Here is a 16,162-nt window from a genome sequence, read left to right on the forward strand (position 1 = left end):
ATGACGGTAATCACTAGACAGAAGTAGACGCTAAATAGCAAAAATGGCTACAAGGGGTAGCAGAGTCATTTGTAGAGCAAGCAGTATTCTCAGAGCCATGTAAACTGGAGTTGGGGGTCACAGGCCATCAGGACATTGTCAGCCCCACTATTGTGGCTCCCTGGAGGCCAGCAGGAGCCCCTAGGGGTAAGGTCCTTAAGCTTCTCTCCTTTGAAGAAATTAAAATCCCAAACTAGTAAATGGATGAATGAAATGAAAGAGAAAAGGCTAAGCTGTGTTTATTGTGAATGGTCCTGACAGAGATTTTGGTGAAGTTCTTTTGTGAAGAACTGTCACAGGAGCAGGGAGTCCTCCATTGGGATTTGGGAGCTCTTGGAATGTCAACAGGTCATCTTCCTGGTGTCCTGAGACTGGGTCTGTAACCAGTGTGTCTCATGGCTTTCTTGCTTCACCCTCTGAACAAGGCCTTATTTAATCCTTGGGTTTACGGAAGCGGTGTATACGTGTGACGACAGCCAGTAGCACACATGGGGGTTCTGATTGAAGTGACGTCTAGCAGTCACTAATGCCACCTTCCCAAATTACCAGCTTGATTATCTAAACCCGAAAACTCACCACCAAAACATGGGCCTAATGTGGCACCTTAGCCCCTTTATTGCTGACGAACTGGCTTGAAAACATTTACAGCACGAATGTCACCCTGCCAACATGAAAGCCACATAGCCTCACTGCCTTCCTTGAGGTCTGCCTCCTGTGACCCTGGTGGCTGTCCACACTCCTCTGCTTGTGTGAGTGCCACCTGACCTGCAGGGACTGCGCCCCCTTCCTTCCTCTTGGCTCTTCATTTGTGCCATTCAGACTCCAGCTCTCGCAGGACTTCGGAGCAGTGAATGGATGGTTTCTTACAGGCCCTCAAAGTGCCATGAGGAAACAATCGAGGAAAGTACCCCAGTAGTTGACCATGGCAGACTCATTGCAGGACAGAAGCACCCATGCCAGGCGGGCAGAGCCTCTTCCCTAGAGCCGAGTAGGCTCAGACCTTTGTGTGTCACTGTTCCTCCCCGCGTAGTACACCAGTGCTGGAGAGGGGCTCTGGGCACACACTTAGTTGTGGGCCCATGCTGGATCTCAGTAGACATCCTGGGAGTTCCTCCCCAGAAGCTGGCTTCCAGCTCAGGACACCCAGTGCTGAAGGAGATGGGGCCTGCGCTTTGTAGAAAGGGAGGGAGGTTTGGCAAAGCCAGTGGGGAGAGAGGCCCTGCCCACTGAATGAGATGCAGTGAGAGGGACCCAGAGGAACTCTCAGAAATCTCAAAATGCCCCACAGAGAAGTTGAAAGATCCAACAGGCCCGAGAGTGACAGATCTACTTGTATCTTCCAGGAACCCCTCTGGCCTCTCTGGAGTCCTCCTTGCCTGGAAACGGGCAGCAGTGGAGGAGGGGAAGGAGGGAGCCCTGTCCTTCTCCAAAGGCCTCGGCCCTGGGACTGGCCCTGCAGGGAGAGATGTCTTTCTTCCAGGGACCCATCCTTCCTCCTCAAGGTGAACTTTTCAGAAGTGTGACATACAGTAATTGATACGTGATGCATACATGTGCAATTTAATGAACTTCCAAAAGATAACCATCACCCATGTCAAGAAATGGAACATGCAGGGCCCTGTAAGTCACCCTCGACTTTTCTCTCACTTCCCTCTCACCCCAAGAACAGATCTAGCCCTGCCTGATTTAAACCTAATCAAAATGAGCTGACGCGTTAGTTACGGAGTTGGGCTGTATTTGTGACAGTGCGCCTACCGGGCTGTGTGCTGTCTCTCCTCAAGTTCATCCCACCAGAACTTCTGAACACCATCATACTTGAAAACAGCCTCACAGGCGCAGGTTAGGATTAGAATGGGTCCATAGGAGAAGACCCGCCTTTTCAGGTGACCGCGGCAGAGATCTGAGTGGTGTGGTCACAAGTCAAGGACAAGCAAGGATTTTTGGCAGCCTCCCAATGCTAGGAGGGGCGCGTGAGATGGTATGTCTCTCAGCCTCCATAAGGAACCAACCTCCTTACCTTGATTTCAGATTCCAGCTCTCCTCGCCTGTGACAATAACTTTCTTTTGTTTTAAGCCACCCAGCTCATGATAATTTGTTGTAGCAACTCCAGGAAATGAATACAAAAAAACTCTTAGTTTGTGTTTTTAAAAAAAAACCAGAAGCTGGGCATGGTGGTTACATTTGGGAGTTAGAGCTTGAGGTCAGCCTAGGCTACATACATAGCAAGTTCAAAGCCAGCCTGAGCTGCATAGAAAAAAAAAAAAAAAAGCCCAGGGCTAGAGGTATAGCTCAGTGGTAGAGCATGTGCCTCCCTTGCCCTAAAAAAAAAAGATGAAGTACTAGCCCCATCAAACGGATTTAAAGTAGGAGCATGACTTAGAGCGTTTGGGGGTTTTTGTTTGTTACCATACAAAAGCTTTGTTTATTCAGTCTACCAGTTACAGTTACAGGTGCGAACCCTTGACTTAGTGGAATATTGAGTCTTGAGTACTTGCTCCTCCAATGGGCAGTGGGGGTGAACCCCTCTCCAGGCTTACTCATATACTGTCACTCACTACCAGGTGAGTCAAACGTCCCCAGGCTCCTTCGGCTCTGACATGGGGTGTCCCCAGTGATGCTCACTCATACCCACCGTGGGGCAGACGCTATGTAAGAGGTGTAAAAACAAAGCCACGTGTGCAGACTTCTGTCCTCGCCTGTTACTTGCGGCTTCTCAGAACACCTCTGGTAAGGGCTGGGGGCCCTCAGATTTGCCCTGCAGTGAGTGTCCTTGGGAATGACAGGGACTGTGTTTCCGTCTTTCTTCAGCCACCTGTTCATAGAAAGCTTGACATGTACCAGGTGAAAACAGCTACCTGCAGAGTGGCGGTGGTCTGCCCTTGTCTCACTTTCTGAGAACAATTATAACTTCATGTTTTAGATTTTCTTATACTGTTAAATCAGCAGGATGAAATCCAAGTTACAGTTTACCTTGATCTGTAAAGGTATTGTCCATATGCATTCAGAATTCATTATTAATCTTCTAAATATTTTTGCTTTTATTTGTTACTAGTCTTTCAAATTTTCCTACAAGTAATGTGGTAATTCCCCAACATTTTGATAGAAAATTGTGTCTTTTATTGAAGCAGAGAGCCTACTTCCTGGATTTGTGTATTACGCTTTCATTTTAGATTCAGTCATACGTGCTCAAAACCAGAGCCGTTTCCCCCTTAGTGTGCATTATAGTTTAACTGGAAAACGGTTTTTCTAAAGAAAATCAAGCACTTTGTATGACACTGAAAAAAAATACGGTAGAAAGTAGCAGTCCATCTGGGGAGCTGAAATGCCCAGAGTGGCAACAAATCAAAATCTAATCAAGCAGAACTTTGAGTGTTTAGCTGAGCTGAGTATATACTCAAGTGGAATAAAATTAAAGATTGCGTCATTTCCTTGGACACTTTTGAAAATGAGCTAGAATATCCGTTCCACTGGAATACTGTCACAGTGGAATTAGGAAAAGAACAAATGAATTGTAATGGAAGAGCCTGTGAGGAAAGCCAGCCAGTCTGCATTTTACTGTAATGACTGAGCTTGCTTTATCTTTTTTCTTAGAAATTTCCTGAGAGACATCTATTAACAAGAGCTGAGGAGAAGGCAGGGAATTCATTTATTCAGTGGTTGGCCTGTTCTACAGACAGCACTGGCCTCGTGACAGTGAATAGGAGCGGAAGCCTGGGTTGCTGGGATGAAGACACAGGAAAAGCCCTGCACCCCCACAGGTCGCCAGAGGCCTAGGGGACACTCTGGGCTCCAGTGCTGAAGGAGGAGTTCGGGATGGGGAAGAAAGTCAGAGTTTGCCAGGCTGGGTGAACCGCGTGTCTGTAGAGCTGTGGCAGGAGACCCAAGGCTCTCACCGAGGTGTGAGTGCTTTGTGGAGGTTGAAACTTGGCCTGAAGGGACTCCAGGAGGCTGGAACGCCATATCGGCTCATCTGGGCCTTAGCCAGGGCAACGTGGGGCCCCTGTGGGACTTCATGTGTGCTGTATTTGTAAATCACAACAGTCTGATGTTTTTGTGCTTTGGATTAATAGTCACGCCCTCCCTCTTGGCCCCAGGAGACAGCTTATGTGGTGGAGTGAGGTAACGGGTGAAGGATGACAGGCTTTAGATGTACATGACGCCGAGGTGCTTAGAGCAAAGTCAGTAGAGAGGTTGCACCGCGTCTTAGATTGGCTCTTTGTGGTCAGTGTTTTTGCACATCTATAGGAGGAAGTCATTGCCTGTGTTTTCAGGCACTTGTGGGATTCTGGCGGTAGGAATTCCTTTTTAGGACTTGTATATATGCCCTCATTATTAATTATTACTGAAGTAAGGGGGAAATGATATCAGCAGACGTGCGGAGCTTTCATTTGCTCTGAATACACCATTCATTGAGACAAAAGATCATTTCTCAATTCACATCGGAATATTCTAATTTAAGGCTCAATCAGTTGTGTCACAATCTCTGTGGACACAAAGCTTCCCACTGTGTTGTAGTCACATAAGGAACTTGCTCCCCTGGTAGACACAGACCGCAGCTTAGCTGATGCCTTTGCCTTTTCCTTTTCCTCTTGAGCTCCTTGCGTTAGGAGAGATGTTAACCAGTGATATTTACTTACGTGCTTTGTAAAATGTAAAATACCCATTCAGATTTCCTGCTTACATTCATTCTTATAAAGTTGGTAAACTCAGAAGTGACTGGGGAGTTCATCTTTCCTAGTGGAATGGGTTAAAGAGGAATGAGTGGCCTTTCTCAGTCCTGGTGCGTCTGCATCCTCTGCGCACAGCTCCCCAGTACAGTTGTCTGCTTTTCTTCTTGATCTTCAGGCATTCTTTATATGTTGTGGCTAAGAGTCCTCCTCCACTGATATGTTTTGCTGACATCTTCTCCAAATTTGGGGCTCACTTTTTCCATTTCTTTACTAGGGTCTTTTGATGAATAGAAATTCTTAATTTTAAAATCTAACGTATCCATCTTTTTCTTTTTGGTTAGTTTTTTTTTGTATATGGTTAAGAAATGTTTACTGTAGTGAATGTAAAAATAAACAAATGGGATTGCATCAAATTGAAAAGTCTCTGCATAGCAAAGGAAGCAAATAACAGAGTAAAGAGACAGCCACAGGCTGGGAGGGAATATTTGCAATTCACACATCAGACCAGGAGCTCATGTTCAAAATAAACCAGGAACTCAGCTACTCAGTAACCAGCAAAGAGATAATCCACTAAAAACGGGCAAAGGAACTGAGTAGACATTTCTCAAGAGAAGATCCTGGCCAACAGCACATCAGAACAAAACAAAACCCCTCAGTGCCTCCATTCATCAGAGAAATGCAAATTAAAAGCACAAAGAGCTCGTACCCCTTAGACTGGCTAGTACCAAAAAGGTGAACGGTACAGGCATTGGCCAGGATGTGGAGGAAAAGGTGGATCCTTGTTGGAGGCATTGTAAATTAGCACTCTGGCGAGAATTGCCACAGGAACTGAAATTAGTGGGCCAAAGACACAGCTGTTTACACACGTCCATTGAGCATTGTGCATTACAGCTAAGGTGGAAACAACTGAGAGTCACCAGCACACGAATGAATTAAAAAATGTGGTCTGTATACTCAGAGGAATAGTATTCAGCCTTTAAAAGGCATGCAGATCTGTCACTTGTGATAACATCATGGTAAGTGAAGTCATCCAGACTGAAGAATGCGTGACCTCACTTGAAGTGGAAGCTAAGACAACTGAGGTCACTGTAACAGAGAGCCTGGCGGGGGAGGGGGTGGGAGGTGAAAATTAGAACTGGAAGACCTTGGCAGAGTGCAAAGTTCCAGACAGGAGACTATGCAACATGGTGACGCTGCTTAATGACAATGCAGATTTCAGAAGACCTGAATGAGAGGATTTAAAGGTTTTTACCACAAAGAATTGATAAATACTTAAGATGGTAGCTATGTTTTTTAAAAAGAAATCTTTGCCTTGTACACAGTGTTGTATTTACTTTATGTGAATGGCACCATGTTACAGATCACCTCATTTTTTGTGTTTTTAATACTCACCTTATTACTGCCCCCACTTAGCTATACCCAAATGCCTGCAAACACTGCTGTCACCTGTGGCCCACTGCGGGCGTGGCATTTTCGCCAAGTCCCTTCTGTGAACTGGCCAGGTTCACCACTTTGGGCCATGGTTTGGTAATTAAGTGCAGGACTTTTTGGCTTAACCTCAGCAATTGGTTCCTGAACGCCAAATGCTCTTAAGTGAAAACTTCAGCCTCCAGCACTTCTTGTTACTTTTAATGGGGAAACACACACCGCATTACAGGTCACCTCCAACCCTGAGGATTTGCTAAGGCAGACTGAAACTTGGACAACTGTGTGTAAATTGTCTGGAGTCTTCCATGTCAGGACACTTGCTGTTGTTCAAGCAGTTGATGGGGGCTGCCCTGAGTGGCTGAGGGCAGTGTGCCTGTCCGGTGTGACTGCCACAGGCGGAGGAGAAGCCATGGAAGATGGCTCTGACTGCACGTCTCCGTGATACCCAGGCTTTCCACAGTGCTCAGGCGGTTATGACCCCTGATCCGTTTTGAGTTGTAATTTGAGACTTCCTGCCCATTGTCTTGTTAGCACTGTGAGTTTGAGGGAGATATAAATATACATTTTTCCTGTACATGTAAACACTTAGACAACTTTGGGTCAAGAGCGTTATTTTAAATCCCTAGGAAGAAGCAGCTGTGGGCAGCAGTGTCTCCCTTACAGACCTCCGGTCCCCTAATCCTGTGGCCAGGCTGTTGCTGCACAGAGGGGCAGGCAGTGACACCCCAGGTGGGCCTCAGCTCCACCCTTGCTCCCAGTCCCCTATCCCCTCATCAGAGACCTGGCCTCTCCCAGTCTCACTGGCTCTGTTATGCCACACTCCCCCCTTCTCCTCTAGTGTCTGCTCTGAAACCCAGCATTCACTTCCCATCAGGACGTAAGAAAATGGTTTCTGCTCTCATTTTGCTAAGATGACTTGAAATTTAGAATTAGACATAATTAGTAGCAAAACCATTCCAAAACGAAGCTTTTAAGAAACCAGTGTTTGGGGTTTTTTTTTTTTGTTGCTTTTAAAAACCATAGGCAGATTGCTGAGTGTGTGTAGCCTCGTGAAGAAGGCTGAGGGCCAGTTAACAGCCCCAGCCCCAGGCTGGGTCTGCTCAGGTTCAAGGTTAGCAGGAGGGAGGCTGTGAACAAGCAGTTGTGGCAGACTTTCACGTGACATTCAGTGTGCAAATCTGCTTTCTGTCACAAACTCTGTATAGCGGAGACAATGCATGGTCTGCTCCCTGCTCACGGTCTCTTCACTGTTCTGGAGCCACAGCAGCTCTGTGATGATTTGCCTCCCCTTCCTCCAGCAGTGACTGTGCAGCGTGGAGCACTGCCCTGTGCTGGACACCACACAGGAACCAGCTCTGCAAACTCAGTCAGTCTTCCAGATCACTGGCAAGTCACTGTTTGCCAGTGAGGCTTAGCTAAGGGAGGAAATTGGCCTTACTGTCACATGTCACATGGTCTGGCAGGGGCAAGGGTCAGCTGAAACCCTGGGATTCTGGCTACAGGAGCTGTGAGGGTTTCTGGGTGATCCATTGTGTGGCTTGTCACTCTCAGCGTTATCCCCCTCGTATCTCCTTTAGGTTCATCAGCTAGTCCAGAAAGTCCCGGCTGCCGTCTCCAGAAGCTATCAGGCCACCTCAGAGCCTCTGAGCAAGGCCATCTGGAGGTGCAGTGTTTCATAAGCACGATTGACAAACGTGAATGTGCCTGGAGCAGCCTCGTCTTAGCACAGGATGCTCGCCGCTGGGTGGTACTTGGGGCATTCCCTTTACAAACCAGGTTGTTGCTAGATTTGGTTTCTCTGGAGGAGGGGGCCAGTTAAACAGCGTGGGGTTCTCAGCCTGTCTCCCCTCCCTGGGGCAGCCTGGAGCCCCTTTCTCAGTGTGATGGCCGCTGAGCAAGTGAGCAGGTTCCTGCTTTGTGGGGGAAGCAGAGGAAGAGGTAGATCCCAGCCTGGCCTCCACCATCAGCTTGGGGATTCTCAGATCTATGACCCATTTAAAGAAGGGTCTTGTGGACTGGTGACTCTACCGTTGGCAGTTCTCAGTTTTTATAGGTTGATTCTTACTAATAAGTTTTACTTTCAAAGAGAATTTTATTGTAGCATTTCCGGAAAACCTTTTTACGCCTCCTGTATCAAACATGTGGACACGATACTTAAGAACTAGATTCTGCTTTGTTTCGCATTAAGTTAGGAAGTCACGGCTCTCATTAGAGATGATGGCTCTGTGAGAAAGAGCTTGCTGGGAAAGTGCAGTTTTGTAGCCGAGGTGTCAGTCCTAGCTGTGGAGATGTAGGATTGCTGGCTGTCTCAGCGCCACACGCTGCATTAAACACTTGGAATAACCAGTGGAGACCACACACTGTGCCCATGGGTCAGGGAAAAGCGTCTGAGTGGTGTCATCCTTGCACGCAACTCAGTTTGGGTTTTTAGTAGAGGTCATGGAAAAGGCTCACAGTAAACACTTGCTGCTTTGTTGACTGAAAAAAAGCATCAGGGGAGGGAGGAACAGGGACTAGGACAGCAGCGTGGACTGCAGGCGTGGAGAAGGACCTGGGGGAGTAGGTAGGGCTGGCGCCATCTTCTGGGTAGATGTGGAAAGGGCCAGGCCAACTCCACAGTAGCTTCTGTTAGGGTGTCTTGGGACCCCAAATCTCCACACAGCACTGATAGGTAACATCCAGTCAGATGTCAGCACTCTGGTCCAGGAATCAGGAGATGGGATCCTGTCCCACTCATCAGTATGTCCTCACCCCTCTGCCTCCCATGCACATCCTTGTCCCCTTTCACTGGGATGTGCCTCTCTTCTTTCCCCCAGCCTGATCTCCACGAGCAGGCAAAGGGTCTTTCTTCAAAAATAAGAATCAGGTCATATCAGATAACCTTGTTGTATGATACCCTGAGGCTTTTCATGAAATTCAGAATAAAGCCCAAATTTCTTGTCCTGGCTTAGCCACCTCTGTTTTGTGTCTCATGACCTCTTCCCCTCTGGTTCTGAGTAGCCCGCCTTGCTCCCACCCAGTGTCCCTGCCTGGTGTCATTCGGGTCTCGCCTCCCTGTCACTGTCAGAGAGCTTCCTCAGCCCTCTCATTCAGCACAGCTGCCAGTCCTGTCACAGCCCTCCCTGATGCTACGCAGAGTGCAGTGTGTCACGTCTCTGTGACTCTCCAGGGCCCCTGCGTGTAAGGATCTGTCACCTGGACACACACCCTCGCCAGTTTCCTGGTCTTGTTCCAGCTGGATGCAGGTTAGGGCCAGGTGACTTTGCACCTCTCCCAGGGGAACATGCAAGAGACAGGAAGGCGGGGGATTTAAAACAGGCTGGATTGATTCCGCATGTCTCCTGCTCCATTCTCCAGCAGGACGCATGGTGGGTTTGCCCTCTTTTGTCACTCTAAATGACCATCAAAAGAAATCTGACACGTGCTCCCTCAAAGCTTCCCATGATAATTTGTTTCATATTTCTGTCAGTCATGTTTCCCCAAAAAAACCTTTAAAATATTAAAATGCAAATAGATATCCCTGTTATCAGATATCCTGATTCTATAATCTTTTAAAAACAACAAATCACAGAGAAACTAAAGCAGATACCTTAAAAACAACTGAGGCCAATAGGAGAAGGGGACCAGGACTAGAGAAAAGGTGAGATCAAAAAGAATTAACCTAAAAGTTAACACACATGCACAGGAAATTAATGTGAGTCAACTCCCTGTATAGCTATCCTTATCTCAACCGGCAAAAACCCTTGTTCCTTCCTATTATTGCTTATACTCTCTCTTCAACAAAATTAGAGATAAGGGCAAAATAGTTTCTGCCGGGTATTGAGGGGGTTGGTGGTAAGAGAGGGGGTGGGGGAAGGGGGGAGAAATGACCCAAGCCTGTATGCACATATGAATAATAAAACAATAAAAAAAGATAAAAACAACAAATCTTAATAAATTCATAAATATTTAAAAATCCAAGACTAAACTCAACTACCTGTGATTACTGATGTCAACCTTGAATATACTGTTGTTTGTATATTATCTAAAAATGTCAGCTGCTTTTGAAGCTGAAAATCAAACTGAAGCTTTGTTATTACGGTTGATTTGTAAATGGCCATTTCCTTCTAAATATGAATGTTAAAATAAGTTAAGAGGACTGTGACTTAAAGCAAGTTCAGGTTAACTGTGGCTTTCACACACAAAGGATGGATGGATGGATGGATGCAGGCATTCCATGCTCTCACTCTCATCCCCTTGTCCAGAGCACTGGGGAAGTCATTTGCTCTTCCAGGGCCACCACTGATGTCTGCTCACTAGGCAGTGGCATCACGCTTCCTGGTGCTGGTTATACTGGGGGCGGTGGTGAGATGTCTGGCTGTGCGGGTGCTCTGCTCTGCAGAGCTCCCATAGGCAGGATGTGAGCCAGAGTGCAATCTGGTTAAATAAAGTGATGGGTGGCAAACGACCTTGCCGGCACATGACATTTACAAATGGTACTGCTACAGTTATACAGGGCGCAAAAGTCATAGTCTAAATCTTTTTAGAATGAACCTACAGCTGCTTTTATTTCTTAAAACAAACCCAGTGGTAACACGAGCCACCAGAGCCCAGTTTTGTTTTGTTTTTTTTCTTGTGGCAGTGGTGATGGTGGTGGTATTTGTAAGGTACTGCTGAATAAAGACCATGCCATGTGTGGAAAGGAAAGGTTTATTGGTCCAGACTGCAGGGCCATCACTCTTTTCAAGTTCAGAGTGAGGTGGCTTGACTGAAAATGGGTAGTGGGCTTTATAGGAGGGGCCAAGCCATGGGGGAGGGAGACAGTCTCTGGTCTCAGATTATCTGTGATCACCAGATGGAACAGGTTGATATGCCTGGCTAGTTGAGTAACTGGAAGATCCTGAGTTGTTTTGCAAGCTGAGAAACAATCAGGCAGGAAGAAACAAGCGGTCATAAATCAGGGGGTCTGGTTTTGGTGCTAGCCTCAGGACCTTCAGCACACCCCAAGAATGCCAGGGACCTAACATTCCAGCCTTTTGTTGGTATTATGGGTGCTGATCAATCTAGCTGCTTTGTGCTGAGTGGGGGCATCATTAAAGGGGGGTGGTTTGGCTGGAATTTGGAAATTTGTAGGGTCCCCAGGAGCGGAGGCTGATGGTTTTTCCCAGGCTTCATTTGCAGACAAGACCAGTTGTTAGTAAGTTCACCTATGGCAGAAAATTGAGAGCCAGATGAGAACTGAGAACTTATGTAGGAGAGGAAGAGGGAGAGAGGGGAGAGAGTTTGCGGGAGAGGCGTAGCCGCGTGGGGTCCAGCAGTACACAAAAGTACTCATCCTTTGTTGTTATGGAAGAGTCTGAAGTTGGTGGGCAACGTTTTATCCTTGAAAGGTGCTGCCACTGGGGGGGGGGAGGCGTCCTGTTGAGCTTGACAGTGGTGGGCATTGTGAGGATGACCAGATGAGGGCTGGTCCACTGAGGTCCCAATGGAGAGGGTCAAAGATCCTTGAGGAGAACAAGATCCCCTGGTTTAACAGAAATTGTTACAGGGCCCTCTGAGGGGTGAGGCAGGATCTGGTCTGCCTGCTGTCTGAGAAGTTCCTGGAGGAGGTTAAGATAAGGTAGGTAGTCAGCCAGAGGAGCAGAGTTTTCTAAGAGAAATGGGTGGCCATACATTATTTAAGACGCAAATGGGAATATTAGGAGGAGCACAAAAAGGTGTCTGCTAAAGGGTGCATATTTAGGGATCCAGATTCTGCAAAATCCTGTAACTCCCAAGAAAGCTCTAAGTGGTTTTTATGGTATGGGGGAGTGGGAAATGGAGGATTGAGTCTGTCCCTTTAAGATCATGCCTAGGTAGGTGACCTGTGGGAGGCATAATTAAGCCTTCTTCTTAGAGACTCTGTATCCCCTGGACGCCAGAAAGTTTTAAAAAGGACTCCGTTGCCCTGCAGATGAGGGGCTTTGTGGCTCTACATTGAAGAAGGGTGGCCTCTGGGCAGTGCCAATCTAATAACTCGCTGGTTAGGGCCTATCCACAAAGATGAGGGCTGTCTTTAAACTCTTTGTGGCAAAACTGTCTAGGTCAGTTGCTGTGAAGCATTTGTGGGACCTTTAAAGGCAAATAGAGGCTGGCTGTCAGAATGCAGGTTAAATGTAACACTTTTGGATAAAAGAGAGATTTAGCTCATCATTTTACATAAACTGACACTTTTAACTTTGTAAATGTTTGTACCATATTTAGATAAAGTATAAACACAGAACACAGTTATAAGGTGGTCACTTTAGAGACCTTTGCATGAGCGAATATATAAATGAATTCTGATTTAGCAGTACTTACAACTTGACAAGATCAACAGAAAACAAAAGTAATTTCTTTGATAAAATCTTTCCCTATAACAGTTTTTTTTTGTAGATGTTACTCAGAGCAGAATAATATTAAGATAGCCTTATTATTTTATGGATATAGAGAATTAGATTTTAGTTTGGCATGACCTTAAAAATCTTTTAGGCAACTCTTAGATTATAGTCAACTTTAACTTTATCACACACTGAAGCTTGTATTATATACTTTTAAAACTTACTCAGACCTTCATACAACATACTAAACCCTTTGATGGATTGTCCTTATCTCTCCTACTTGAAACAATCTTTAGGACAAACCCTTCTTTACCAGATCCTTTCTCATCCAAAAAACCATTCCTTTTTCCTTCAACTTCTCAAAAATACATTCAATACCTATCTATATCCTTTCCAGTTGTTTACTTTGTAACTTGTATAAGAATTTTAAATTTAAATAAAACTGTCTTTTCTTTTTTTTTGTCTGGTGGATGAGACCATCCACCCCCACCATGGAGATCTGTGCAGGATAAAGCTTACCTGAGAAGTCTGGTAGCACCACTGGTGATTGAGGACTACCTGCTACTTGGATGGTTACCCTGGGCTCCTCCAAGGTGATCTTGAAGGGGGCTGAGGTCCCAGGGCCGCATCAGTCTTCTGCCGCGAGGTCCATGAGGACTTTACTCTGTTGAGAGTGGGAATGGGAGACTGACCTACCTTGCGGGGCAGTCGTCCTCCGGTGTCCACTCTGCCCACATCGTGGACAGGGTCCTGCTGGTGGGAGAGGTGAAGGGCAGTGTTTTGCCCAGTGTCCTGTCTGGTTGCACTTGAAGCAGGCCCCTGGAGGTGTGCATTGTCCAGCCTGTCTCGAAGTTGGAGGAGGTAGTCTCAGGGCAGCCGTCAAGAGCTGGGCCTTTTATTGGTCTCAAACCTCATAAATACCTTAAATGCCATTTTCACAAGATCTCCCTAGGGGGTTCGAGGGCCACCCTCTGCCTGTTTTAAGTTTTCTTCGAATATCGGGGAAAGATTGGGAAATAAAATGAGAGTAGAGAAGAATTGGGTTAGGTATTTAAATTCTTTAATTTAGGAGGCTGAGTCGTTAGAGAAGGAGCCAAGTCTTTTCAATTTGAGAGAAGTCAGTCATGGAAAAGGGCACATGAACTCTGATAATGCCGTCAGCTCCTGCCTCCTCCCGGAGTGGTACAGGTGGGCTGAGTGTGCTTGGGCGGAGGTATGGAAGCGGGTATGGGATGCAGGTGGGGAGGAGAAGGGTGAGGTGTAGCAGGGGCTGAGGACAAGGCTGGCAGTGTTGGTCCCTGAGGAGCCAATGGCTCAGGGTCAGTTGTGACCACTGTAGAAGGGGAATAGGGTGGCGGATGTTTGGGAGAGCCAGCAGAGATGGAAGAAGGGGGTCTGAGTCATGGGAGGATGAGGTGGGAGAAGAGATTGATGTAGAGGACCAGTGGGAGGAGTAGGGAGGTGGGCAGACAGAGCCCATGAGATCACAAGTACGAGAGTTCAGTGGGAGGGAGTGACAGACTTTGAGAGGGGGGTTTGTCGGTGGCAAGGAGGATTTGAACAGTGTTGCAAGATTGGAGCAGGGAGGGTTGAGAGCAGAGAGAAAGGAAAGCTTGGACTAATGGAATTTCGGATTGCTTGCCATTGTGATGGCAGAAATTGTCAGGATCAGAAGTACCGTTTTCAGGCCATTGTGAATGATCATCTAGCTTGTATTGAGGCCAAACAGCGTTGCAGTAATAAATCAGTCGCTTAGGTTATATATCGTCTTGGAGACCAAGGGGGAGCGTGCGGAGAAAGCATCTCAGTGAACGTGTCTAATGTAGAATGGGAAGTCCCTATAATGTAGAAAGGAGAGAGAGAGAGAGAGAGAGAGAGAGAGGCAGGTGCTTTGGTGAGTGTCTCTTCAGGCCAAGATCTAGCTTCCCTTACGTGACTCAGGCAAGGAGAGCAGAATCGACCGGTTGCTGTTTGGTCAAAGTAAGCTGGAGGGGCTGTTAAGCTCTCACCCTAGGGAGGGAGAGCAAGAGAGAGAGAGAGTGGACTGTCACCCAGATAGGTTCCCAAGGGTGGTGTCCCCGGCCTGGGTTGCCGGCCAACAGAAAATGTCCCAGCTGGTTAGCCAGGTGTCCCCATGCTAAGTGGTGGGCACCCCAGCGGGTGGAGAGAGGCATACCTGGCATAGCATTATGACTTCCGGACCAGGCAGAGCAGGCAGCCCCGAAGGGGGGGTGACACTTACCACGCCTGAGGAATAGGTCAGGTGGAGAGCAGTGGAAGAGAAAGGCTAATGATGGATGGGAAAGCCAGCAAGGCAGTAAGGTCCGAAATCCACAGTCGGGAGGCACATGGGGTCAGTTCAGCAGTCTGGGTTCAGGAGAGGGCAGGACAGGAAGGCCAAGGGACCAGCCCCGGGCCGGAGCGTCCTGCTAACCTCTCCTGGGTTTTGGCACCAGATGTAAGGTACTGCCGAATAAAGACCACGCCATGTGTGGAAAGGAAAGGTTTATTGGTCCAGACTGCAGGGACATCACTCTTTTGGGTTCAGAGTGAGGCGGCTTGGCTGGAAATGGGTAGTGGGCTTTATAGGAGGGGCCAAGCCATAGGGGAGGGAGAGAGTCTCTGGTCTCTGATTATCTGTGATCACCAGATGGAACAGGTCGACGTGCCTGGCTAGTTGAGTAACTGGAAGTTCCTGAGATTTTGCAAGCCGAGAAACAATCAGGCAGGGAGAAACCAGCTGTCATAAATCGGGGTCTGGTTTTAAGGTGTTAGCCTCAGGTCCTTCGGCCTGCCCCAAGAATGCCAAAGACATAACAGTACTGGGGCTGGAACCCAGGACCTCGTGCGTGCTGGGCAAATGTTCTAACCACTGAACCATTCTCCTTAACCCCATACGTTTCTATAATACTCAGAAATACCCTTTCTTTCCACTCAAAGTCTCGTTTTATTTACTTGATCTTTCATAGCAAAATGCACTGGTGCCCGCTGTCAGAGGCTGAAGAGCACAGCTCCTAGGCCAGAGCCCCGGCCCTCTGCCGTTGCTCTAGCTCGGGGGTCACAGCAGCCTCTTGTCGATGGAAGTTGTGCCCTGCCTGCACTGCAGCAAGTCAACACAAGTCCTTCCCTTCTCTTCCTTCTCCCTGAGCCATTCCAGCACGCTCCCTGAGGCGCAGGTCTGTCTCCTTTGTTCTTTGGTTCTGAGGTTGCTTTAAACTCTGTTCATCAGAGCAGCACAGAAACACATCATTCATTCACCTTGGTCTATTGGTGCCTCAACTTCCCTCCTTACTGCACTGTAGCTGGCGGGGACCTTTTGCTCTCTCCAGACAGGAACCCGAGGGCACACGAGGAGTAGCTTTCCCAGTGCTAGTGACCCCAGGCCTCTGGCAGCAGTGAGTGACAGCAGCAGGCAGGAGGAGCTGACACCTTCTAGTGTGACAGTTCTCGAGGTAGCCTTGGGTGCTGGGGCCTTAGTGCTATAGTGACAAGTGCAGTTCGGGCCTCAGATGTGGGATCCCTAGTGCTTGATGGCAGCAGCTGGTGTTGCAGCTCTCTGAGACTCTTCTGCTGGTCCTAGTCGCTTCTGCTGCTGCCACTGTTCCCACGACCGGCTCTGCTGCTGCCCCACTGATGCACCATCACTACCGCCACCAGCAGCCCTGCCTCTTCTGCTGGAACCCCTG

General features: G+C 47.7%; 1 protein-coding gene and 1 long non-coding RNA gene across 9 annotated transcripts in view; one reads left to right on the top strand and one right to left on the bottom strand.

Annotated features, from left to right (window-relative positions):
• Pde8a (phosphodiesterase 8A) overlaps positions 1-16,162 on the top strand; it is a 102,740-nt gene that overhangs the window by 37,406 nt on the left and 49,172 nt on the right. For 3 of the 4 annotated variants that reach the window (XM_074062156.1, XM_074062152.1, XM_074062153.1), the window contains exon 2: positions 1,383-1,541. The exons of the other annotated variant lie outside the window; for it this stretch is intronic. In XM_074062156.1, coding sequence (XP_073918257.1) covers positions 1,383-1,541 — 159 coding nt within the window. The remainder of the gene's footprint in view (positions 1-1,382; positions 1,542-16,162) is intronic. 4 annotated transcript variants of the gene reach the window in all.
• Positions 10,812-15,221, bottom strand: LOC141419292 (uncharacterized). 5 transcript variants are annotated; one of them, XR_012444082.1, is made up of 3 exons: positions 14,719-15,208; positions 12,996-14,314; positions 10,812-11,717 (listed from the first exon to the last, which is right to left on the bottom strand). It is a non-coding gene; the product is annotated as an uncharacterized lncRNA (long non-coding RNA). The 5 variants fall into 5 exon arrangements; XR_012444084.1 differs by having other exon boundaries at positions 10,812-11,621; positions 14,719-15,207; XR_012444083.1 differs by having other exon boundaries at positions 10,812-13,140; positions 14,719-15,221.

This window comes from Castor canadensis, chromosome 19 (assembly GCF_047511655.1).
Source record: "Castor canadensis chromosome 19, mCasCan1.hap1v2, whole genome shotgun sequence".
Classification (NCBI taxonomy): domain Eukaryota; kingdom Metazoa; phylum Chordata; class Mammalia; order Rodentia; family Castoridae; genus Castor; species Castor canadensis.